The 25,101-nt window shown below is 33.6% G+C and overlaps 2 protein-coding genes and 1 long non-coding RNA gene across 3 annotated transcripts in view; all 3 read right to left on the reverse strand.

Moving 5' to 3' along the window:
* The window catches only part of LOC143551976 (serine/threonine-protein kinase GRIK2-like), a 233,707-nt gene that overhangs the window by 188,020 nt on the left and 20,586 nt on the right, over positions 1-25,101 (reverse strand). The gene's annotated exons all lie outside the window — the stretch shown is intronic.
* Positions 816-7,976, reverse strand: LOC143551985 (E3 SUMO-protein ligase SIZ1-like). Its single transcript, XM_077042311.1, has 16 exons — positions 7,911-7,976; positions 7,020-7,100; positions 6,184-6,226; positions 5,877-5,952; positions 5,568-5,733; positions 5,332-5,465; positions 5,036-5,104; positions 4,815-4,902; positions 4,638-4,713; positions 4,488-4,561; positions 4,278-4,385; positions 4,006-4,167; positions 3,775-3,879; positions 3,597-3,677; positions 2,355-3,504; positions 816-1,409 (listed from the first exon to the last, which is right to left on the reverse strand). Exons 1-16 carry the CDS (start codon positions 7,932-7,934, stop codon positions 1,261-1,263), a joined length of 2,586 nt encoding a protein of 861 aa, XP_076898426.1. The 5' UTR covers positions 7,935-7,976; the 3' UTR covers positions 816-1,260.
* Positions 10,635-10,862, reverse strand: LOC143551986 (uncharacterized). The gene is made up of 2 exons (XR_013138574.1): positions 10,762-10,862; positions 10,635-10,683 (listed from the first exon to the last, which is right to left on the reverse strand). It is a non-coding gene; the product is annotated as an uncharacterized LOC143551986 (long non-coding RNA).

Consider the following 25,101-nt stretch of genomic DNA (forward strand, 5'->3'; position numbering starts at 1 on the left):
GTTCAATGTGATTGTCGCTTTAATAGCTTCGTTTCGCGAAGGGGGCTCCATTGTAGAACTTTCATCATCTTCTTCATCGATATCATCTTTATTAATTACAATAACGTTTTCAATAATTTCTTCATCAGTCAACAACTGTGCAACTACATTTTCTTCTTGGTGAGTCAGAACATTCTACTATAAATTAATAAAATATTAATTAATATATAAATTAATAATTATTAATTTATCGATTAATTAATAACTCTTTTTAATTAATAAATTTTGATGGTCCCAAGTGTATTATTTTATAAAGTTTCTACTGTATACGATTTGTATAAGTTGTAAAAAGCTGTGATTCTGATTTCTCTGTACATGTCAGAAACATAGACACCATTAGTTTGGTGTCTATATACTTTATCAATTCATGCATTTGATAAGAAAAGGTTGTATAAATCCATCTTAGTTAACTTGCATCACTTCCAAGCTTAAATTACATTTTAATTACTAAAAACCACCCTATCTTTGTAAATTATTTATTTGGAAACAGTGTATTCTTCCGACTAGCATTGTTCACTTCCATTTTCTATCGTTTAATCACATAAAAACAGTATTTACCTGTTCGACTAGCGGAACATGTCCATAATAAAACCAATAATTATCTTCCAAAGTTCATGAAAAACATTAAATAATTCACAAGTAGACCATGGATGGATGCATAGGCACACCATTAAGCACACAACAATACCACAAGACAGAAAATGCAACGAAAACCAGCCAGAGCCTGATACGGGCTGACATCCTTTTAAACATACAAGCTGCTCGTCAAACAGTAAAAAGCACCTCCGTCTCTCTAGCAGGTTCAAATCCAGCTTCCATTAATTTTCTACCTTTAACCTCACTGAAGTTCACATGCCAGCGCAAATACGTTGTACCTAATTCCATGAGTTTATCGATAACGGGCTATCAGTCAGAAAAAGAATGGTTAAACGGGTGCATGTGTTTCTTCTATTAGTTAACGGGATATGTCTCTTTGAGTTCAATACATTTACATGCCGCTATAAATCAGGAAAAAGAAAACGGTATCTATAATTATCTACCAGCAAGGCTATAGGGATGTTACAGTTTAGCATATAGAGAAAGAAGAATCTATACCAGGCCTTCATAAATAATCAAAACTAAGCTCACCAGACCAAACAGCGCGTTGCTAGCCATAACACTTCAACAAACTTCCACTTAATCCCAAAAAATGCTGGTTAAATGGGCAACATAATGCTTATCTTATATATCTTCTCCAGAATCTGTGTCGATAGATAAATATGGTCGCGGTCTGACTGAACGCTTTTGACGAGGAAATGAGAAAGGACTATCGGATCTTTCCCTACTTATTTTACCGGATCGACCCTCACTCATTCCAAGAAGCAATGAAGCTGCAAACGCACAAACTAAGGTTACTATATTTACAATAAATAGGTAGCAATCGAATCGTTTATACGAATAATGGTTGAAAACTCAAAATCAAACCATTTGAAAGTAAGCAAGTCAAAATCAACTTAGGGGGTGTTTGGGATTCCTTATGAAAACGCCTTATAACTTTTCAATAAGTTAATAAGTTATAGAAATGCAACTTATTACCTTTTCACTCACACATCAAAAGCAATCCAAACACCTTATTACTTTTCAAAAAAGTTTATAAGTTGGTGAAAATAAGCAATCCCAAACACCCCCTTACATATAAGTAACCGGTAGGATTGTAAAGAAACCAAGCGTTCAGGTGAAATGTTTGGCGGATTGTTCTCATTCAAGGGCGTTTGTTAATTAATAAACGAACGAACATGAACAGAACTTTCTGTTCTTTTATTCAAACGAACGAACATGAGTACATGTCTTGTTCATTCATTTATGTTCGTAAGTATTCGTTACTTTACGTTCATTTATGTTCGATATTTTACGTTTTGTTATGTTTGCTCATGTATGTATTCAGTTAAATTGTCAGGATCATTACAATTTAGTCTAGTTTTATTAATTTAAAATGTCACCCTTCACCCATTACAATTTGTTCTGATTTTATTTTTAGGCACAACACATTGATTAAGTGTTTACTTTTAATTGGTGTTTACTCAGTTATGTTTGCTTATATCTATTCATCTATGTTCATTGTCTTAACGAACGAACACACACACACACCAAAAAAAAACCTTTTTGATTAACTGTCCACGTTCAATTGCTTATTTGGTTAAAGTCAAATGAACAAACACGTAGTTCAGTTCATTAACAGGCCTAATAACTGGTTCGAAATCGACCAATTTACAAGTAGCCAGGTCAAAATCGACCCAATAGCAACAATTTCCTAGCAGCTTAAAAAGAAGACTTACCAGTATCTGCTAATGTACCCAACCGACCATCTGTTGGTGGTGGTTTCTGTCTCGGATTTAACCAGCCGGTGGCAGCGGCAGTGACATCAGCAGCTTCAGAAGGGGCTCCGCTGCTGCTGCCACCTAGGCTGAGTGAGATCCAGTCATCATCCCTGAAACCATTTGACACAGCTGGCGGCTGACTAGTGAAGTCAACCTGTTGTGTTGCTTCTGGTGGTCTTGAAGGAAGAAATAGTTGCAGTGATGGATCATCACCACCAAAAGCCAATGAATTATCAATTAACCCATTGTTTATATTCATCGTCCCGGGGTCTGAAGAGCCAGGGAAAGTATCATAGCCACCAACACCCACTGATGTAGAACCGAGTTGACTGTGATGTAAGTCGACTAATCTATTTGTAGGGTCAGGACCTGAACCAACAAACTGATAGCCGGGCCCACATGGGTTCCCAGAATGTAATGACCAAAACGGACCCCCGAAATCAACATCGTTTGTGTTAAAAAGACCAAGTTCAGGATGTGGCTCAGGAAGACTAGTAACTGGAGCCCCTTCACCATCTGGATTAAGATTATTGTTAATATTATTATACATGTGTCCAGAAGGAATTAGGTTTTCATTTTCATCTTCTGAATCACTGAGCACAATAACTTCCGCATCTCCGCCTGCTGAACCGATAAAATTTCGGTCAATGTTCAGAGAGAGTGAATCAATCCCGTTGTTAGGGGTAGAATAGTCAAACCGCCCACCACCATTAACACTAGTATCTTCACCATCTCTACCACTGACGGTGCCACTGCTGCTCATAGGAACAGTGTTATGACCATTCATGATATCTTGGGGCAGCTTACTACAAGACGAAACTGAATGCCGGTTTTTGGATTTTCTGACTTCTAGAATTCTGATATTATTTTTATTTATTCCAAGTTTTAATCCTGAACTATGACCTTCATAACCGCCTTGAAGTTCGACCTGTTTTAGAGCTTCTAACTTGGGTTTAGATTCCACTTCAACCGGGGCACATATAGTGCCATCAGGCAAATGCCACTGCCCGAGATCCCCGAGACTCTTTCGATCATCATCTGATTTTGCCCGCCATGAACCGTCTGACTTCACCTCAATTTCAGTCACATCGTCACCACAACTACGCATCTTAAAAAAATAAAAAGAAAAGGCCCAGTCAGCATATAATTAAAAAATAAAAAAGCATGAATAAAATCAATGATATATTCACACTTTGCTACCTTAGATGTGATACGAGTAAAATACGGGTCAATAATGATATTCTCAAGAGAGTAGTTCTTGAGACAAATCGGGCATTGCCACTGCCAACAAATTAATATAAAATAAATAAAAATGACCGAAAGGACTGCAGAAAAGATCTTAATAATTGATTAAATTAATAATAAATAAGTAGCTTGCCTTGCGAGACCGTTTAGTCATTTCCACAAATATTTCAAGATCAAAACAGCCCATGTGAGCACACGGTTTGAATCTTCCAGCTATTTTCATTCTTGAACCGCTCATCTGTAGAAACAATATTTTATAAATATATATTAACCTGAAACTAAATCCTACAACTGTTGGTCATTATTCATTACTTCAGTAAAAAAGAAATAACAGCAAATACAAACAAAATAATATGTTACTTACAGGGCAGCGTAGACTAACAGTTATATTGTCCGCAACAACCTCCAGATCGCTGTCACTGTCAGCATGGTCTGTGGCGGGCCCACCACCTGCACACCGGCGAACACGTGCAAGGGCGTCTTCAAATCGCTCGCCATCAGACTCTTTGGGGATAAGGTTGAGAATCTACTAGGGGTAGAATAGACAAAACAACAATAATAATAAGACTTCCATATGAAATTATCCATAGAGGCATCTTTAACAAATCAGCATCTTTATTTGAAAAGGACTCCCACCTGTTGAACTGTGCGCCTTTTCACAATACGAACACCCACACAAAATACACGTAAATCACATCCTGTTATAGTAATTTTATTAATTCCGTCGCGAGTGCATGTTGTAATCTGACCCAAAAAAAAAACATTTTACAAGATAAGAAACTTTCATATCACAAAGCATTAGAACACAGTTCATAATCAACAGTTAATTATAGAAGTTAAACTTACAATAGAACCATCATCACGGCCATTGGCTCCCAGCAATTGAGAACCAGGTCTACTTATTACACGCATAGGCACGCCTGTTAAGTAACATAAGTTTAAACTTTCTCAAAAACTTTGTTTCATCAAGTGAACGAAATCAGATGAAAATCATACCGTTGATTTGCAGCTCTGCATACTGTGGCCATTGCATCCTAAAAGCAACCTTGTCATTCAAAAGCATACACCAGGCCTACATATATAACCAATCACATTTTGTAGGTGCATCAAGAAACATCATCTATGTTATCTACAGTAACTTAGAGGAAAATTATTAATATTTAAATGACTAACCTGCACATCATACTCCGGTTTCACCAACATATCCCTATCTGCTCTTGTAAGTTGAAAAGTTTTTTCAATACTTTGCATTGGATTTGTACTGAAAAAAGATAAATGTTGTTCAAATAACAGCATTCTTAGATATACATGTCAAATCACTCAAAAATATTAACAGCATTCACCGGCATGCTTTTAAAAGAATTAAAAATACAGAGTGAGTGGGTGAGACTCACCCATCTGTTGGGACATTTGCAATAACCAGCTTCACAGGAACTAACAGGTGTGACACTGTAACCCAGAACCTGAATGTTTAAAAAACATGCTACAGTTAACATTTTATCAAGAGCACAGTTAAGGAATATAAGCAGAGGAAAATTAATACATTGCAAGAAGCTATATCACAAACAAAGGGTGCCAATAATATTATAACTTCAAGCACTATCAAAATTCTTTCTAGAAAAACTAAACTTGGAAATCACGATCACCCTAACAAATATAGAAACATGAAATAAAAAGATTGATAACTTACGGATCTGCGCGAGTAAGCCTACAGAGTTCACAATAAAAATTTGTAGGTGGTACTGGTAAAATACCCTCCGTGGGTTTCTCAGGGATGATAACACAAGCAATATGCTGCCAAACATTGCATCTTGGATCTTCACACTAAAGAAGAAAATATTAAGGAATTTAAAACCACCTTAACACCAAACAACATCCTAGTAACACATAAGTATGCATATAAGATAGGAATAGAGCTGCTGAAACCTTAATTGTTGAATCAGCTTTCAGTGTACTTCCACACGGACAGCGGACCTTTTCCACCTGAAGAGGTATGTCAACTTCATCCTCATGTTTTGTATTATTATTATTACTATCAGAAACACCCCGTCCTTTTGATGCTAACTCAGTTGCCCCGGAATCCTGCAGTTTCCTTGTAACAAGGGAAAACATTTTGTGTCAAAATGAAATAAACAAACAGCATAATAAGCACATATCAGCACCAAAATAGACAAGATCATATGATACCACAACTAATTTGCGATACTAAATAAGATGGTGTAAAGATATGCACACCTGTAAATGTCATCAACTAATTTGGCAACTTCTTCCTTCCCAACAGCATTTCTCTTTGACCAAACTCCTGATACTGCTGAACATGAAATACAAATGCAAGGTTCGTCATTCACAATAAATTATTAGAAAAAACAAAAAAAAATGTAGAAGTAACTCAGCCTAAACCAAAACAAAAAGGAATCCAAAACAAAGTAAGTAGAAAGTAACAGTCAAGCGCCATAAAAAATACCAGTAATACAATATTATGTGTGTGTGTGTGTAAATACATATGGAGAGAGAAAGAGTAAAAAGGTGGGGCGGCATTCACCTCGTTCATCGGAGAGAATAGCTAATATGCGGTCAATGAGATCCTATGAAAAGTAAAAAGCAAGAGAAATTAATAGACGTTAATCTTTGGACAATAGTACAACAAATTCAAAGATCATGTTTAAGGGTATGAAAAAGAGAGAAAAGATGCTGTGTACTGTTGAGCAATAAACTATAGCCTTGATATTTACATGAGCAACAGCCTAGACTAATCAAATGTCGATGATAATTTCGCATCAAGCAAATCTATATATAACAACCTAACTTACAAAATACAAAAAAGGCAAACTTGGTTAATGTTAGAGAAAGTACAAAAAAAAAAAAGTGAAACACAGAGCAAGTATGCAAACAATCTAGGTATTAAATTTTTGTATTACTGCCGGATACTTTTTTTCCCTAAAATTCGTAGAAAACTGAACCAGATAGCACAAAATGCAAGAAAAGAGTAAAAAATAAAAAATAAAAAAGGCATGTAAGATATGTCAAAAGAGTTGAAAAGCATGAATGATCTTAAAACCCACATAAGAAATGGCCCATTGAGCCAAAATTCTGGGCTAACAGATTCAATGGATTTTTAATGCAAGAAACCATTAAACAATGTCTAAACTTAGAAATCAAAGATCCCTTATCATGCAATAGCCTACACAGCCTAATGGTGTCAAGCTGAAACAATTTTGCATGCATTTTGCAAAATCCTACAGTGGCATACTACAAAAATAAAATCGGTAGACCATAAAACCAAAGCTCCAAATCCCATATCCGGAAGCCCATTCAAAACCAAGACTTATGCATATAGAAATGTTAATGCAAAAACAAACAGAGAAAGCCCAATCGAACCTGCTTCTTTCCTTGCTTAGAAAGACTTAGTTGAGTGAGGATGTCCTTCAGCTCTCGTATCCGAAAATGTGCCAATTTTTCCTGCACAACGATTTGATAAACGTAAACCATTGCAGGCAGAGGCAATTAAACTAGTGTAGAAAAAGTTGAGTCTAAGCATGTGTAATTTTACCAAACAGAAACATAAACATATTGCAATTGGCAGTGTATCTAAAATAGCATAGGGTCCCAAATATTCACATATATAAGCTGATATAAACGCTTTTTAAACATAATTCTTGTCTTCTTTAATAATAATCTCATAAAATCAACAGCGTAAATGAATATAATCCATTACAAACATTAGCCTATATATCAATGATGGAAAACAAAACAAAAAAAAAAGCGCCTTCCATATTACAAGCAGCCAAAAACAGTAAGCAGGAACCATGTTAAACAAATCCGTACACCAAAATCATGCAGACTTAACAAGTAACTCTACGATATCCATACAAGCTTGAAAGTTAGAAATGATAAATATAAAATCTATGAAACGGTCAGTCAGCAGTCAATTTCACTTCAGTATCTACTACCATAGCAAATGACACAACTAAGTAAGGTATTCAAACTTGCCATTACTAAAACAGGTAATAAAGCATCTCAATATTATCATGCAGGCCACTAATAAACACAAAATGAGAGAATAAATCCTACAACCTGGTGTCATACTCACAATTCACCTCAGAAACATAACATACATCCTCAATCATGATAATAAACTGAATAGTAATCCACCTCAGAAACATAACATATATCCTTAATCTTAATAAATTGAATAGTGAGTTCCAACTATACATTAAGCAACACAAACAAACCCTAAATCATCCAATATGCAGAAAATTAGAACGGTACCTTGCAACTCGTTACCAAATCCATTGTTAACAGTTAACATAAATTAGCAACATGACCAAATATAATCAATTACAAGCATTAGCCTTAATATCCAAGATGGAACCATGTTAAACAAATCCGTACACACCAAAATCATGCAAACTTAACAAGTTACTCTGTGATAAAGCTTGAAAGTTGGAAATGATAAAACTTCAAAACTATGGCAATTTCACTTCCGTAAACATACTGCAAACTTAATATCTACTGCCATATCAAACCAAACCAACTAACACATTCAAACTTCCATTACTAAAACAGGTAATAGAGCATCTAATACTGCAAACATCTAATAAACTCAAAAATGAGATAATAAATAAATCACACAATCTAGTGTCATACTCCACAATTCACCTCAGAAACAAAACATATATCCCTAATAAACTTAACAAGTTACTCTATGAGTCCATAAAAAGCTTGAAAGTTAGAAATGATAAAACTAAAATCTACGGAACAGTCATAGTCAGTAGTCAATTTCACTTCAGTAACCAGACTGCAAATTTACAGCCATTAATTATTTGAAAAAAACAACATTAATGCTTCTACTCTTCTTAAATTTACAGCCAAATTTCATCTTCAATTTTATTTTTTTATGTTTCTTTTTTCTGTTAAGTTTTGGATTTTCTGTTTTGGTAATTTCTGTTTTGAATTGGGCACGCCAAACCGGACTCTATAGTACACCGTACCGAAATGAGCCTACCCCCCTCCGTACCAGATACGTCCCCTACAGTGAATCGCGTACCCAGTTCGCGTTCCCGTAAAGGAGCGAACCACGATTTAGGTAACTATGCTGCAAATTTAGCATCCATTACCATATCATACCAAACCAATTAAGTAACACATTCAAACTTCCATTGCTAATACAGGTAATAAAACATCTCAATATTATCCTGCACGTATCTAATAAACAAAAAAATGAGATAATAAATCATACAATCTAGTGCCATACTCCATAATTCACCTCAGAAACATAGCATATATCCCTAACAAACTTAACAAGTTACTCTATTATGTCCATAAAAGCTGGAAATTTATAAATGATAAAACTTAAAATCTATGAAACAGTTCAACTCAGAAACATATATATATATATATCCCTACAAACTTAACAAGTTACCATATTATGTTCATAAAAGCTTGAAATTTAGAAATGACAACTTAAATCTAGGAAACAGTCGCAATCAGTACTCAGTAGTCAATTTTACATCGGTAAACAGATTGCGAACTTATTATCTACTACCGTATCAAACCAAACCAATTAAGTAACACGTTCAAACTTCCATTACTAAAACAAATAATAAAACATCTCAATATTATCCTGCACGTATCTAATAAAAACAAAAATGAAATAATAAATCCTACAATCTAGTGCGGTAGTGCCACACTCAGTTTTGTAGAACTCACTAGGCGCTCGTCGGGCCATGGAGTAGAAACTAATCGGATTGGAATTCATATGTAATTTTTCAAATATACATACATATACCAAATATTATATACAAATTTTCAACTTTGACCAAATAGCAATTAATCAGCGACTAGTCAGTAGGGTACCAACTATTGATTAATCGGCGCCTGGGCGCTATTTCACCATGATGTCCATAAAAACTTGAAAGTTAGAAATGATATAACAAAAAATCTACCAAACAGTTGCAGTCAGTAGTCAATTTCACTTCCGTAAACAGACTACAAACTTAGCATCCACTACCATATCAAACCAAACCAATTAACAAACACATTCAAACACCTATTGCTAAAACAGATATAGTACAGCATCTGAATATTATCCTGAACGCATCTAGTAAACACAAAAATGAGATAACAAATCATACAATCTAGTGCCATACTCCACAACCCGCGTCAGAAACATAACATATATCCCTAACAAACTTAACAAGTTACTTTATGAGTTCATAAAAGCTTGAAAGTTAGAAATGATAAAACTAAAAATCTATGAAACAGTCACAGTCGGTAGTCAATGTCACTAAACAAACTGCAAACCTAGTATTCACCACCATATCAAACCAAATCAATTAAGTAACGCATTCAAACTTCCATTACTAAAGCAAGTAATAAAACATCTCAACATTATCCTGCACGCATCTAATAAAAACAAAAATGAGATAATAAATCATGCAATCTAGTGCCATACTCAACAACTTGTAGAACTCACTAGGTGCTAGTCAGCGGTGGAGTTGGAACTAGCGATTAATCGGATTGGAATTTATATGTAATTTTTTAAATACACACATATATACCAAGTCTTTATATATATTTTTTTCAATCTTGCCCAATTTTGACCAAATAGTGATCAATCGGAAACTAGTTGGTAGGGTACCGACTAGTGATTAATCAGCGCCTAAGTGCGATTTCACTATGATGTCCATACAAGCTTGAAAGTTAGAATGATCAAAACTTAATATCTATGAAACAGTCACAGTCAGTAGTCAATTTCACTTCTGTAAATAGCAAATTAACCAACACATTCAAACTCCTATTACTAAAAGAAGTAATAAAGCATCTCAATATCATCCTGCACACATCTAATAAACACAAAATGAAATAATAAATCACAATTCACCTCAAAAACATAGCATATAATATCAATAAATCAAATACTGAATCTCAATTTTCCATCAGTCAACCTAACAAAACCCTAGCTCATCCAAAACACACAAAATAATAACAATACCTTGCAACTCGTTACCAAATTCATCGTCATACATAAATCAGCTTCCGACTCAATTATACAACCTGCAAACAAGCTAAACGGATTCAATACATGAAAACTGTAACCAAATTCGATTGAATTGCTTACACGAACATGAAATTAAGCGGAATTTGATCGGCGAAATCGGAGGTTTTTGATATGAGTATGTTACGCCGCCGACGTATCTTTCTCTCTCATCGATTATTATTATTATTATTATTATTATTATATATTATTATTATTAATTTCTTTTCTATTTTTGACTGGAAGCAAAAATGATAATAATATTAATCAGCATTCAATTACTTATTAACCGGACGTGAAGGTGGTTTGTGATTTGGTTTAATGTGGACCGATAAGTCCGGGCTGGGATTGTATGCTAGTTACGTGCACTTTACGAGCATAGGTCATGGACTCATGGACCCATGGGCCATAGTTCGTTTAGCTCTATTTATAACTTAAAAGAGTTAAGAAACATTGTATGAAATTATGAACACTACATGTTATATTTTTGGTCTTAATAGGTTAAAATAATAAAATTGATTACATGAGAATTAAATGAATGTTAAAGTTAGGTAAAATTGGGTTGGATTTTGATTCAGGCCGAATCTAAACTGTTATTCGGATTTTCGGTTATGTAAGATCAGTTTTTAGATTTTAGGTTTTATGTATGGATTGAGTTTTGCTATAGAAGTTACGTAATTACGGTTGGGATTGTTAGTGTCTAAAAATGTTTGAGTCTGAAGTTGTTCGTTTAAATTTTTGATTGGATACTTATTAATTTACTTTTACACATTTAGTTTGAATTTCTTGAGTTTTGCCGCTTATAATATGTTGCTTAAATGTTTGAAAATGTTGTAAAATTCATAAACTTAATAGCAAATGTTCAAACAAGTTTGATAGGGTTTAGTTCCTAGGTTCGGTCGGTTTGGGGATTGAATAGGTCATTTATTATTTATCAAACTTTATCAAAAATTTTTATTTATAACATATTATTTGAAAAATAATAATAATTGCTTTCTTTATACATGTTATATATACACACACACAACTATAATAGACCATAAAGTTTAATTGTAAAAAATTGTTGCTAAAACACATATTTTTTTCAGTGCTTCAACTATTTCAGCTTGTTTCTTTTCTTTTTTTTTTTTTCGGTTATTCAAAAGTCACTTGTCTCTCATACACAATTCGATAGCTTAGTAGACCTCCTCTAAGTGTGTCTTTCTTTGATGCATTAGCACCAAACACCACGAGATGAATCAATGACAATATTGTGACCGTAGTTGTACAAAACTTAGCATAGATAACTAAGCTAAGTAAGATACCATATCCACAAGTAGTGTGTAATAATAATATATAAATTTATTATATATATATATATATATCTTAATTTTGAATGTCGGTCACACACACAATTGCTACTGTTCATTCTTATTAGTACAAGTCTCTTTAGCATAGGGTACTACTTCTTCTTTGTCTTACAAGTGTTATTCCAAGTGTCCATTTTTAGTTTACTTCACAGATGTTACTACTTCTTTGTAATACACGTGCAACTGTGCCTGCTCCTTATAGTTTTTACATAAAGCCACTGGCACCCTCATTTTCCCAATCTAACTGTAGTTGGCACATTAGATAGGCGTTTGAGATCCTTTTCATGCATTCAAAGCTGTTAATCTAATAGACCGAAAACAATTTGTAGAGAAATAGAAGCAGAGTTGAGTCGATGAGCGGCCTTAGCAAACAAATGAAAGATGACAGCTCAGGCCTCAACTTATGATGTTACTCCAGTGACAAAGCCATAGCAACACAGGAAACCTCCCGCTGAACAACCCTTATATAACCGGAACAACAAATTGGTTCGTGAGACCCTATCCTACCACCACGACCTGTTGGACAACAAATGCCGGATCTATGGTCGACGGTGATGGTGGTGGTAAACTGATAGTATTCTACCCGGCCACTGCCCTTGGCTAAGCTTTCCGTCCGGGATGATGGTGTTAGTGTTCTTTCCGGCGACCGCGCTTAGCTTCTGGGACCCAACATGTTTTTTCTTTGTCGGAAATCATCCGTTGATGATTGATGAAGGTGACGCAATTAGTTCAAGAGGGCTCTGTGGGGTTTGTGTGGCCAAATTGATTTCCGGCGACGGCTCCGATGATGACAATAGCCCTTCGCAAGTTTGTACATATTGCTTAATTTTGTTGTACCAAATTGTTTGCTATTTAAATGATTGTTACCAAGATTCTCTCAAAGCCAAGTATTTTTATGGTGGGTGGATTCCTAAATTAGACTTTTAGGTTGTATATCAATTAAATTGGCAATGTTAGAACAAATGTTTTATATATCTTATTCTTGGTGTATACCATATGTTCGATGAAATGCTATTCGTTTTTGTTTTTGTATTCGCCTATGGTTTCATTGCAGGGGGTCAAAATACTAGTTTTACTATAAATTTGAAATATAAGCATGTTGATTAACCTGAACTAAACTAACATTAGTCTCATTGCAACTAAATTCTATACAGTTAACATTTCAAAACGTCTATAGTTGTCATTCATATAAATTATTATATATAAAGTAGGAATCATGGACAAAATTAAGGGTTTATATTTTAAGAGTTTTACAAGCTATAAAGCATATGGTATAAGTTTCAAAAGGGATAAGATGGTCATTGTAACACTAAATCTCTAAATATCATGTCCTATTCGTTTTTTATTTAATATAATTACAATTTTTATCCTCTAACTTTGATTACCTTTTGTAAATTTTTAAAAAATCCATACGAGACTGCCCTCTCATCTTTAACCCTCAAATGACAACTTTATTTAAAATTCTTATTCTTTCTATATCTTTTAGTGTATTATGTTATAAAAAAAACCGAACTTACCGTTGCGACGTGTATATTTTTGTCGACGTTTTGATATAAATTTTGTTCGATATTGACTTATTGTTTATAATAATGTATTGGTCTGTTATGCATCAATGTACAAGTTATTGATGCTTATATATAACACTTTATGATACACTATAAAATTAAAAACATGTTTCATCCGATCAATCTAGCCGTGTTTTATCCTCAAACCACATTTCTATAGGGGGTGTTTGACCTAGCTTTTTTTAACATGCTTATAGTTTTTTAGCTTTTTTTTTTTTTTTTACAAAACAAGCTTAGTTTGGTGTTTGTTTTAGCTTTTTAAGCTTATGCTTATAAGCTTATATAAGCTAATTTGAAGAAGCTAGTTGGAAGATGGTTTTTAAGCTTATTTAAGGAAGCTTATTTGTGTAAGGTTGTAAGTTACCCATTTGCCCTCAAAGAAAATGGTTTAATCCATTTCACTCATATTAATTTTTAACAAATTAATTAGTAATTAATATTAATACATAATTAATGCATATTGTTCATTTTAACCTGTGAAAAGCATATTAAAGTGGCATTTCATCCTAACCTATGTTGGGCGTTAAAGTATACCCATAGCCTAAGTAGGGATGGCAACGGGGCGGTTTCGGGGCGGGGAATGCCAATCCCATACCCGCCCCGGTTTATAAAACTCATTACCAAAACCGTCTAAAAACCCGCGGGGACTAAACGGGGAATCCCCATCGGGGATTCGGGGAAAACCGCGGGTATTCGGGGAACCCGTCTAGCATAAATGGTTTTTAAACGGGCTAAATTCCCCGTGGGGATCCCCATTTAACCGTCGGGTTCACCGTTTAAAACCCGATTGTAAGAAAATGATACAAAATTACAATACAATATTAATACACAAAAAGTTCAATATCCAAACACATTACACATACAAAAGACATTATTAATACATAAAAATGTTTATTTCTCCCATCACAACGGAAATTAACTTCATGATTGATCCTTCTTACACGTCCATACCGCACCCATTCAACCATTCAAACACTTGTCACGCCGGATTGCTATGATAATCAAACATTAACATATTAATTGGAAACTATATAAGAATCAATGTTAAACCATATTAAAATGTAAACGATAAACCATATATATATATGTATTACCTCAATACCATCGTCACAATCATATTCAATAGTTTGGCAATATGCCTCGGATTCTTCTGAACAAGTTGCTATATTCATATCACAAAAGTCAAAAGTTTATATAGTAGCTAAGTTAAAAATAAAAAATAAAATGTTTGTTTACCTTTGATTTCATTCAACAACCAACTTTGGGCGCACATTAACGCTTCCAATGTTTTTGGATGAAGACGGCTACGATGTGGACTTACCAATCTACCACTTGTACTAAAAGCGGACTCGGAAGCAACGGTAGATATTGGAATCGCCAATATATCTCGAGCAATCTTTTGCAACCTTGGGTACTTGACACCATTTGTTTTCCACCAAGCTAAAAGGTCAATCTCAGTTTCTTTTATCCAAACTTTCTCTTGTAGATACAAATCAAGCTCCGTTGTGACACCTAATATATAAATAAAGTTAATACAATTAATGAATAAAGTTAAATTAATGTAAATAATAAGTCATACCCGAATATAAAAATTATATTTAATAAATAATATATTATATATAAATATAAAAATTATATTTAATTAAACGGGTTTTAAACGGGTATACGGGGCGGGTACAGGCTATACCATACCCGCCCCGAACCCGATTAACTTAAACGGGGAAAACCCGAACCCGGACCCGTCCCCGATTAAGTGTCCCCGAACCCGCCCCGTTCGGGGCGGGTTTCGGTTTTCCCCATCGGGTTTGGGTTTTTTTGCCATCCCTAAGCCTAAGAGGCAAATGGTGGATAATTAATAAGAGACAACTTATTAATGTAACAATTTAACAACTTACTGGTGCATAATTAATAAGAGGTAAATGGTGGATTTTCAAAGAAGATGCAAGTTGGTGGATTTAAATATCTATATACAGTTTTTGTCTCTATGACAATTCATAATTATATTAGAAAAAAAGATGCATGTGATGAAGGATTGTTTCCCATCTATTTCATAACCTATTTTTATTGCTTTTTATTTTCTTTTTAAAAGTAAAATCATGAGAATTCTTCTTCTTCTTATTATTACATTATAATTTATAATGTAGTTGATGGTTGTTTTCTACAGAGATTGTGTCTACGAGTTTGGCATCTTTGTAGCCAACATTCAAGGTATTTCTTCTTTTTTAGTTGACTTGGGTTAGTTTGTCAAATATCCAACATTAACTGAATTAAATTATGTTTTTAGATGTAATCACTACCTTGTTTTAATTTAATCATGATTATTTAGTTTAAATATGTTGCATGATAACATTTATAGGATTTCATAATATTTTTAGATTATAGCACATGCTCGTATGGGGTCTTCAAATTTGATTGTTGGTGTAGATTTTACCGAAAAGCAGTGAATGGTCTGGTTGAATTAACATTGGGTCGGGTTTGAAACCGGTTTCGGTGACGAGAAAGGAGCTGATACACGAGCTTGTGGCTTGGGTCAAACCAGTTTTTGGTGCTTTCTGCTTGGGTTACGAACAAGTTTACCGGGAATGGGTATCTTCTCTATTGCTTCCACAGGCCATTAATGATTTTCTATTCCTTTAGTTTGGAGTTAATAATAAAACAACACTAATCTGTGTTCTATCTTTTATATATGTTTATTTTTATTTGCAATAACATGGTGCAATGGTTCTTCAATCTGATGATATCAATGCGTTTTGGTGAGTCCAAATCATTTAACGTATTTATAAAAAGGACAAATTTTGAATTTGATGCTATATGATGTATTATAATTCTTTATTGTAGAAACCTGTGGAGATGGAAGGGCTAAAAAACCACATATTTGGGAAGGTGTAGCGATCGTGCAATACGCTAATAGGTCTCATGCTAAATTTCATACATCATAATTCCTTTTATTTCATTTTAAACTGATTTTTGCATTTCTATTAATTTGCAGCTGCAAGAATTCTAGGGTGCCTCAGGCACTTCAAGGAGTCAGAAAGCCAAAATTCAAAAAACATTTGTACGCTTTTATTCTCCTATTCCTTGTCATAGTTGCGTGGCTTGTAAATGGACCAAACAAACACGAATGGAGCATGTTTGTGTTCATTCATTTACCTTTAACCAGACAAAACAAATGATCAAACACGAAAAACTAAATTTTCTATTCGTTCGCTAAGAAAATGAATTTGTTTGCTTATATTTGTTCGTTAACTGTATAAATGAAGGTTCACGAACGTAAACATACATAACTTTACGCAGATAAACAAACTTAAAGTAAATGTGAACAACAATATTTTGACCCTAAAACGTTACTAAAACTAAACTAAATTGAAATGGTCTGAAAATTTTTATATTAACTAAGGTAAATGAACAAACTTAAGCAAACGTAAAGTAACAACATACACGAATGCAAATGAACGAACATAAACGAATTTAAACAAAACTTAAACGAACGTGCAATAAATGAACAAACGTAAATGAACTGTGACATTTGTCAATTTCGGGTTATTTTATACTTGTATTCTTAATGTAAACCCGACCCGTTTTGTATCCCGAACCTTTCGATATTATCAAAATGATGAATTTTATGTTACATATTTATTTTATAGTTGTCGGATCTAAAAAAAACACCCTTTTCGGTTCTTAAAATGCCCCGAAAACGCTCAAAACGAACTCCAGGGACAAAAACTACCAAAATGGAGACTTGAATGACCAATTTGTAGTTTGTGCTTTCTTGGGTCTATAACCAACCCATTTTCATGAAACACCCTTTATGAAAGACCCATTCAACTTACCACATATATACATACACCCATCTTCTTCATTTGTGCTTGCTCATTTCCTCATTTCTCTCTCAAATTCTTGAATTCTAAGGTTGTTCTTCATAGTTTGACTCTCAAGGTCAAACTAAGCTAATCTTTCATTTTAACTAACTTTTCGATACTTAAAGCTTGATGTTACAACATATACAACATATATATAATATACACTCCTTGTTTACCTTCGGTCTTTCATTTCTCTGGTCTCGGCCGGTTGAAATGTCGAGCTAGTAAGGCAAGGTTACATGGAGGACTTTATAGTCCTTGTTTATATATTTAACAAATCTAACTATATAACTTGTTATACTTGCTTAACTTCTGCATATTTCAGTCTATTATTCATATTTGTCAAGTTCCATGGTATTGGGTATGTGGTGACTAGCCTCAGTTTCATCCTGAGTTGAGAACCGAACCAAAAACCGAACTTTCGTTTAAAAGCTTTATTGTTAACTTTTGAATGTAAAACTTGAGTATTATTATTTATAAGTTATTTTACAAGTTCCATGGTAATTGGGTATGTGGTAACCATCCTCGGTCTTATTCCGAGTCAAGGACCGAACCAAAAACTGAACTAAACCGAGTTCACTCGCTTAAGACACACAAGTGTGTTTTTAGCCACCAAAACTCATATTTTTCTTCAAGATTATATTTTAAAACAATTTTAGTTGATTTCTAAACATACCTGGCATGTCGGTAACCAACTTGATCTTATAACAAGTTCGGACCGATAAAGTCATATACTCGCTTAACGAACGTTAAGGTTCTTCACAATAGAACTACATACTTGGTTAAGTCTATTTTTATTTTATTGAGTTATCTCATAACATTTATTATTTTGGGAAGTTAACTTTGAGCTTGGTCAATTATCAAGTCTCGAACCGACAAACCCGAACACTCGTTTAAACCTCGTTTTGGTATTCTTATAACCAAGGGTTTTGCAATATTGCATTTTAACCCACATTATTACTTAACATAGGTTGAGTAAAAAAAAACTAATGAATAGAATACCGAGACTTGATTCATTTGGTATCTATATTAGTATATTAAATAACTAATAAAGAGAATTAATTCAGAAGAAAATATTTTCTTTTAGGGACTAAATCGGAAACTAATTACAAACTTGAGGGCCCAAAAATGTGAGTTTCAGGAGGTAAAATGTCAATTTCAAAATTTGTTTACGGAATTGTCTTTGATGTTTAGTGTTTGTTTTCCCATTTGGCCCTGGTTTGTTTAACTTAATAACCTCTCTTATACCTGTTAAAATGACCATTTTACCATTTTAAAACTCATGCTTTTGGATCTTCAGGTTTGTAAACAAGAATATTTACACATTTGTGACCGTTCTAACAGAATTTGGTATTTAAATATAAATGATAAAAAAGATAATAGTCAGTGCAAACAAATAAACTTGGTCTAAAAATGCTATATAAATTTAACTGTAATAGACTGTGAATATTTCATTTCACTTTTTTTATAGAACGCTTAATTAATTACTTTTTTTTATTTATAACGTCGTCGCTATAAAGATGGCATTTGGTATAAGATTGGTAAATGCTCTTATAATTAAGGAGGCATCAACATAATTTAACTATGCGAACAAAGGTTACTTGGAATTCAAGCACATAATATGGGTAATGTTTTGTTTTGTTTGATCACGCATTGGTTTTTGTTCAATCTAAATAAATTGTTTTACACGCAAAATGTTTGTTTGATGCTATTTGTATTACAGTTTAACTCATTAATATTCACAAATTTTAAAAAAAGAACATATGCATTTTATACGATTATCTCGCTGGTATCAAAATTCTATTTTAATTTTTATACTCACAGTGACACAATACGTGACGGAAACCCAAATAAAGTCCTCTAACTATAACGCCTACATAACACTTGGCGTACAACTAGTGAAAAACAAACTATATGAACCAAAAATGTCAGCATATACATTCACATGGGCTTAGAAACCCAAATAGAATAGTTATACTGTAGCATCACGATTGCTTTTATATATGGGGAAAGTGAATACGGTTGCTGTCAGCTGTGTAACTTACGCGTAAACCCATCAAAACTGCGTGGTTTTGATAAAAAAAACCCTAAAAGCTAAAAAGGATTAAAACACCCATCCAAAACCACGCTCTACTCTGCTCTCTTATGCTTCATAATAAACCCTAGCAAGTTCAATGATGATCGACGATTAACACAGACGGACGAAGATTGAGGCTGAAGATTAATCATTAGCAGACGTGAAGGTATTTCATGTAGCCCTTGAACAATCGATTAGGTTTTGATTATCATTGTATCTCCTATTTCTCTGGTCTTTACTAAATCTAAAGTTTATGACTAGATTAGATCTGCAATTGCTATAGATTTGCCTTTTTTTCATGATGATGGAAGAATATTGGATTCACACAGAAGTTCGATGTCCATCTTCCAGTCCTTTATTAATTATTAATATTAATTTCTTTGTAGACATTTGAGAAAAAGTTACAATCAATGAGAAATACATTGTCGTTGGTGGAAACGCCATTCGATTGTTTCATTGTAGTTGAAACCAGTAATCCGCACAAACAAGGACGCAAAGTATTTCTTTTTTATTTTGCTTTTTTTGTTTTTTGAAACCAGTGGCATTATTGTTGATTGTTTCATTGTAGTTGGCGGAAACGTCATTCGATTTAGGGGTGTCATTTTTAACCATACTCTAATACCGAACCCGACTCGAGACCTGAACAACCCGACCCAAGGCCCGAACAGCCCAGCTCGAATTTACCCGAAGATGAACATATTTAATGTTTTATTATGTTTAGTTGTGGGTGTCAGTTTTAACCATACTCTAATACCGAACCCGACTCGAGACCCGAACAACCCGACCCGAGGCCCGAACAGCCTAGCTCGAATTTACCCGAAGATGAACATTCTAATACTATACTCAAGCCACATGATGGGTTTGGCTTTTTGGCCCGAATAGATTTTAATCTAACCATTGTTAGGTGTTTATTTATATATTTATTCATTTTTAATTTGGGTGCAGGTGATTTCTGTTTAATATGGCTAAAGAGGTAGCTCCACGAATTGTTATTTTTCTTCCATGAAATGTCGACATAGACTAACTTGCTGAGCTGTCTCTGTCTGCCAATCCTTTATGGACAGCCAAGGTACTTTGCAAGCTCTTATATGTAGTACTAATATATGTATTTTTTTTAAATCTAATTTTAGTGAACATTTGAAAATTGGTTAAATTAATGACACTTTTAGGTGGAGAAGAACTTTGTAAATGGCAAATTGAAGGCCATACATACTGCATTCTTCACCCATCCATCACTATGTACATTGTGATTGTGGTTGATAATAGTTTGTATCATGTTATGCCTGCTCATATGAATGTATGCATAGAGATGTCAAGATTGGCAAGTTTTTTTTGATAAAAAAAACCTTGAATATAAACTGAAAGGAAGTGACGATGATGCAACGAATGAGGAGATACTTGAGTATAGTTTGGATACGTTTTCTAATTTTTGTTGTTACTTTTATGTTCATGTAAACGTTTTCATTGTATGCGCAAGAAATGTAAAAAGTTGTGTTTTTTTATGTACTTGGTTAAAACCTATAAAGATATAATGCACCTATTTGACCCAACGCGAAGCGGACACAATAGTTGCCTGCATTCTCTTCTATGTTTTACTTAAATTGGAGACATTTTTAATTTGTAATAAATTAACTACTGCTTCAATTCGTACCTTAATTGATAGAGCAGTATTAAACTTTGCTATCTTATACATGAAACAACTACCATTTTATTGTTTGCAACTGAAGACATACATCTCTTATTTCATCAGCTATATAGCAACAGTTTCCAAACCCTTGACTCTATCAACAACTATATACATCAGATATGTAGATGTTTCTTTCACAGAAAACTTACCTGCACGAATCTGATGGATGTGACATACTATGGCTAGTAAAATAATTTTGACTATTATTCATCAACCAGTACCTAAGCTTTTGTCCATAAGTCTGACGTTGGCTTATGCATTGACTGTTTCAAATTTGACTTTGACTTTCGGGATTTGGCCCATTAACATGCTACCTTTTGACTGTTTCAAGTTTATATTGTTAAGTTTTCACCCGTTTCAGTTTATACCGTTACGTTTTCACTCGTTTTAGTCTATATTGTTACGTGTTCACCCGTTTAACTTCATACGACTATATTTGGCTTGTTTTGTTTTATATTACTATTTATGGGCCCGTTTCATTTCAAATTGCTGCATTAATTATCAAAACCATAGCAACATTTTCGTTTCAAAAAGCTTAAAATAAAACATACTACCATTAAAATAACAAAACTACTGCAAAGATCTAAAAACGGCATAAACAAGTTTAATCATACACTACTCAAAGAAGTGCCACCATAGCAAATCTACAGAAGTATTCGGTCCCCAAGTCGATTCACGTATCATCCTTCTCTTTCTACTAATGACTCATCGTCCTGCAAAAAAACTAATGTAAGTACCATACTAACAGTAGTTTTGTTTGGACCGTTACTAAATCCATTATGGTATGAATGTCCTGTATCAATAAAAGAAATTAATATTAATAATTAATAAAGGACTGGAAGATGGACATCGAACTTCTGTGTGAATCCGATATTCTTCCACCATCATGAAAAAAAGGCAAATCTATAGCAATTGCATATCTAATCTAGTCATAAACTTTAGATTTAGTAAAGACCAGAGAAATAGGAGATACAATGATAATCAAAACCTAATCAATTGTTCAAGGGCTACATGAAATACCTTCACGTCTGCTAATGATTAATCTTCAGCCTCAATCTTCGTCCGTCTGTGTTAATCGTCGATCATCATTGAACTTGCTAGGGTTTATTATGAAGCATAAGAGAGCAGAGAGTAGAGCGTGGTTTTGGATGGGTGTTTTAATCCTTTTTAGCTTTTAGGGTTTTTTTTATCAAAACTACGTAGTTTTGATGGGTTTACGCGTAAGTTACACAGCTGACGGCACCGTATTCACTTTCCCCATATATATATATATATATATATAATATTATTATTCATTTAATGTATTTATTCGTCATTTGTTACGTATTTGAATTCGTTAAACTGACTGTTTGGGTCGTTTCGATGTATTATTATTTACTAGTTATCATTAATAAAGAATTTCCGACGTTTGAAGTTCATTGTTCATCCGTTCGTTTATTATGTATTTTGTCCAATCATCGAACCCAAGCTTTTAAACGTTTATGCCAATCATTAATCTTTCGGGTTTGTTTTGTAAATATCCAAAGTATAGTCTAGCAAATCCTTAATATTAATAATTCCAAAGTCCAAGGGTGATAGTTGTAAATTAAACTTTAAATCAGTTTTAAAAGAGAACTAAACGTGAGGGACTGGCGGTGTTATTTGATTAAAGATATTATAATAAAGCAAATCCCAACCCGTCATCCCCACCCTGGATCCTGATTTTCCGGCCAGGATCCGCCGGCGACGCACGTGAATTTCCGGCGACCTTCTATCACCCCATAAATCACGCGATTTGACCTGTTAATCTAGCCTAACGTTTTTAGAAGGCAATAATCAACACTAATTAACATTTTAATTATAATACAACGTCCAAACAATTAACTTAGAATCCCGTAATGTTAGCCGGACTATCGGCCAGGCCATTAACGACCATTGACGACCTTACGTTGCGATTACAAGTATAAATAGGACCATCTCATCATTCTAAACTCATCCCAACATTCAAAACAAACACACACACACTCTAAATCCGGTTCTTGATCCCCAAAGTTTCTTTCCGGCCAAGTCTTGCTCTTCGACAATCAGAGACAATAGCAGGTAATTGATATATGGTTTTTCATCATTTTCGTCCGACTAACAAAACCCCTAAACAATTTAGACCATACATGGAATAGATTACACGAATTGAACTTCTAGGGTTTTATGATGAAGAAGATGAACATAAGGATTTATATATAAAAAAAACTTATTCTGCAATGTTAACAACATAGTAGGTTGGCCTAGTTGTTAATACTCTTTGTTGTAAACTCAGAGACCCGGGTTTCCCGGGTCAGAGCTACTTTCTTGTGTTATTTTTTTAAGAACCAATTTCCTTTGTTATTATTTCTTTTATCAAATCTTTTAGTTAAAAAAATTAAAATAAAATCAACAAAAATTATTTTAGCTTAAATAAAATGTATTATAAATTAAATTTTATCATCTAAAAACCAAACTTGTCATATTCGTTAAAGTTTCGTTAATATTAATTAATATTCCGTTTCGTTAAACTCATTAGACTTATAATTCGTTAACGTTAATTTATTATATTTTAATTCGTTAACTTGAATTCATTAGACATATAATACATTCACTTTAATTTGATGAATTTATAACTTGTTAACTATAATTCGTTAGCTTCGTACTTTGTTATTATAATAAACTTCTCTTATTAATAATAAACTACTAGTTGAAATAATATTTATATATCTTGTTAAACTGTTAAATTTTAAACCGTTAATATTAATTAGTTAGTTAACCTTAATTCGTTAACCTTGGTTCTTTGAGTTAAAATTTGTTAACTTTAATTCGTTAAAATAATTAGTCTTTGAGATATAGTCCTCATTTAAATCCATGCCTTGTAATTATCGAACCTTTTATTTAGCGTTAAGTTATAATGATTAATAAAACGAATCGTTAAAGTACCATTAAACTTAAAATTAACACTTATAATCCTTGCCATAAAAATAGTAAAATTTATAATAACATAATACATATTTCTCAGCAAATAAATAAACTTTTATAATCCCGATAGTTAGATTTCGTTTTGTTTGTTTATAGTTCTTGAAGTTCGTTCACCTCGGTTTCGTTATCATGCGTTCGATTTTCATTACGATGTTATCTTCGATTTCGAGGTGAGTTTCTCACCACCCCTTTTTAAACATTTTCATATTTTGAGGTAGCATATGTATCCTATAAAACTTCAAGTATTTACGATATTGCTTACAAACTACAATTCATTACATGGACTTGTGTGTTTACTTGATTACTTGCGCAGAATTACTTGCTCAGTGGTTGCCTCAATAAGTATGAACATACGCCCCCCTTTGCACTCAGGTCCATTTGTATCGAGTGGAAAAGGGACTCCATATCCGAGTACGTTGGTAGCCCCAACTGGAAAGGACCTTCGTTTGTTCTTTATACTCAGGTCCATTGCATCGAGTGTAAAGAACCCTTATGTGCTCATTTCACAAGTTTCATGGAATTGTATGATTTTTATGTATTATATAAAACTGTGAGAATCTCACTAGCTATGTTCATAGCTGACTTTATTTTATACATATGTTACATGTGTAAATATACGAGGATGAAAGTTAGAAGACACATAGCATGCCTATAGGATATTCAAAGAACAACTTATCATTTGTTTATTTATTTGTTACAACTTGTATTATTTGATAAACTTGTGTTACATGAAGATTTAAATGAAATAATGGTATTATGGTCAGTGTCACGTGTGTTTGAGCAATCTGTACGTCACACTCAGGCGTTTCCGCTTTAGCCGGGGTGTTACAGTCTAGTTCGTTCATTTCGATTAGATGTTTATTTCTTTTTATACTTTAAAACTAGGGTAAATCGTTGGGACTCA

This window comes from Bidens hawaiensis, unplaced genomic scaffold, assembly GCF_021521415.1.
Source record: "Bidens hawaiensis isolate Kalapana, Puna unplaced genomic scaffold, B.hawaiensis_p1.1 tig00016746_1, whole genome shotgun sequence".
Classification (NCBI taxonomy): Eukaryota; Viridiplantae; Streptophyta; class Magnoliopsida; order Asterales; family Asteraceae; genus Bidens; species Bidens hawaiensis.

Bases quoted from the DNA above. Each gene is read 5' to 3' on its own strand.
- LOC143551985 (XM_077042311.1), bottom strand. From the start codon at position 7,934: ATGGATTTGGTAACGAGTTGCAAG. The intron at 4,386-4,487 runs GTAAGTTTAACT...TTTTTGGGTCAG, and splicing joins GCCGTGATGATGGTTCTATT to ATTACAACATGCACTCGCGA. The intron at 3,678-3,774 runs GCAAGCTACTTA...ATTTGTTGGCAG, and splicing joins TGACTAAACGGTCTCGCAAG to TGGCAATGCCCGATTTGTCT.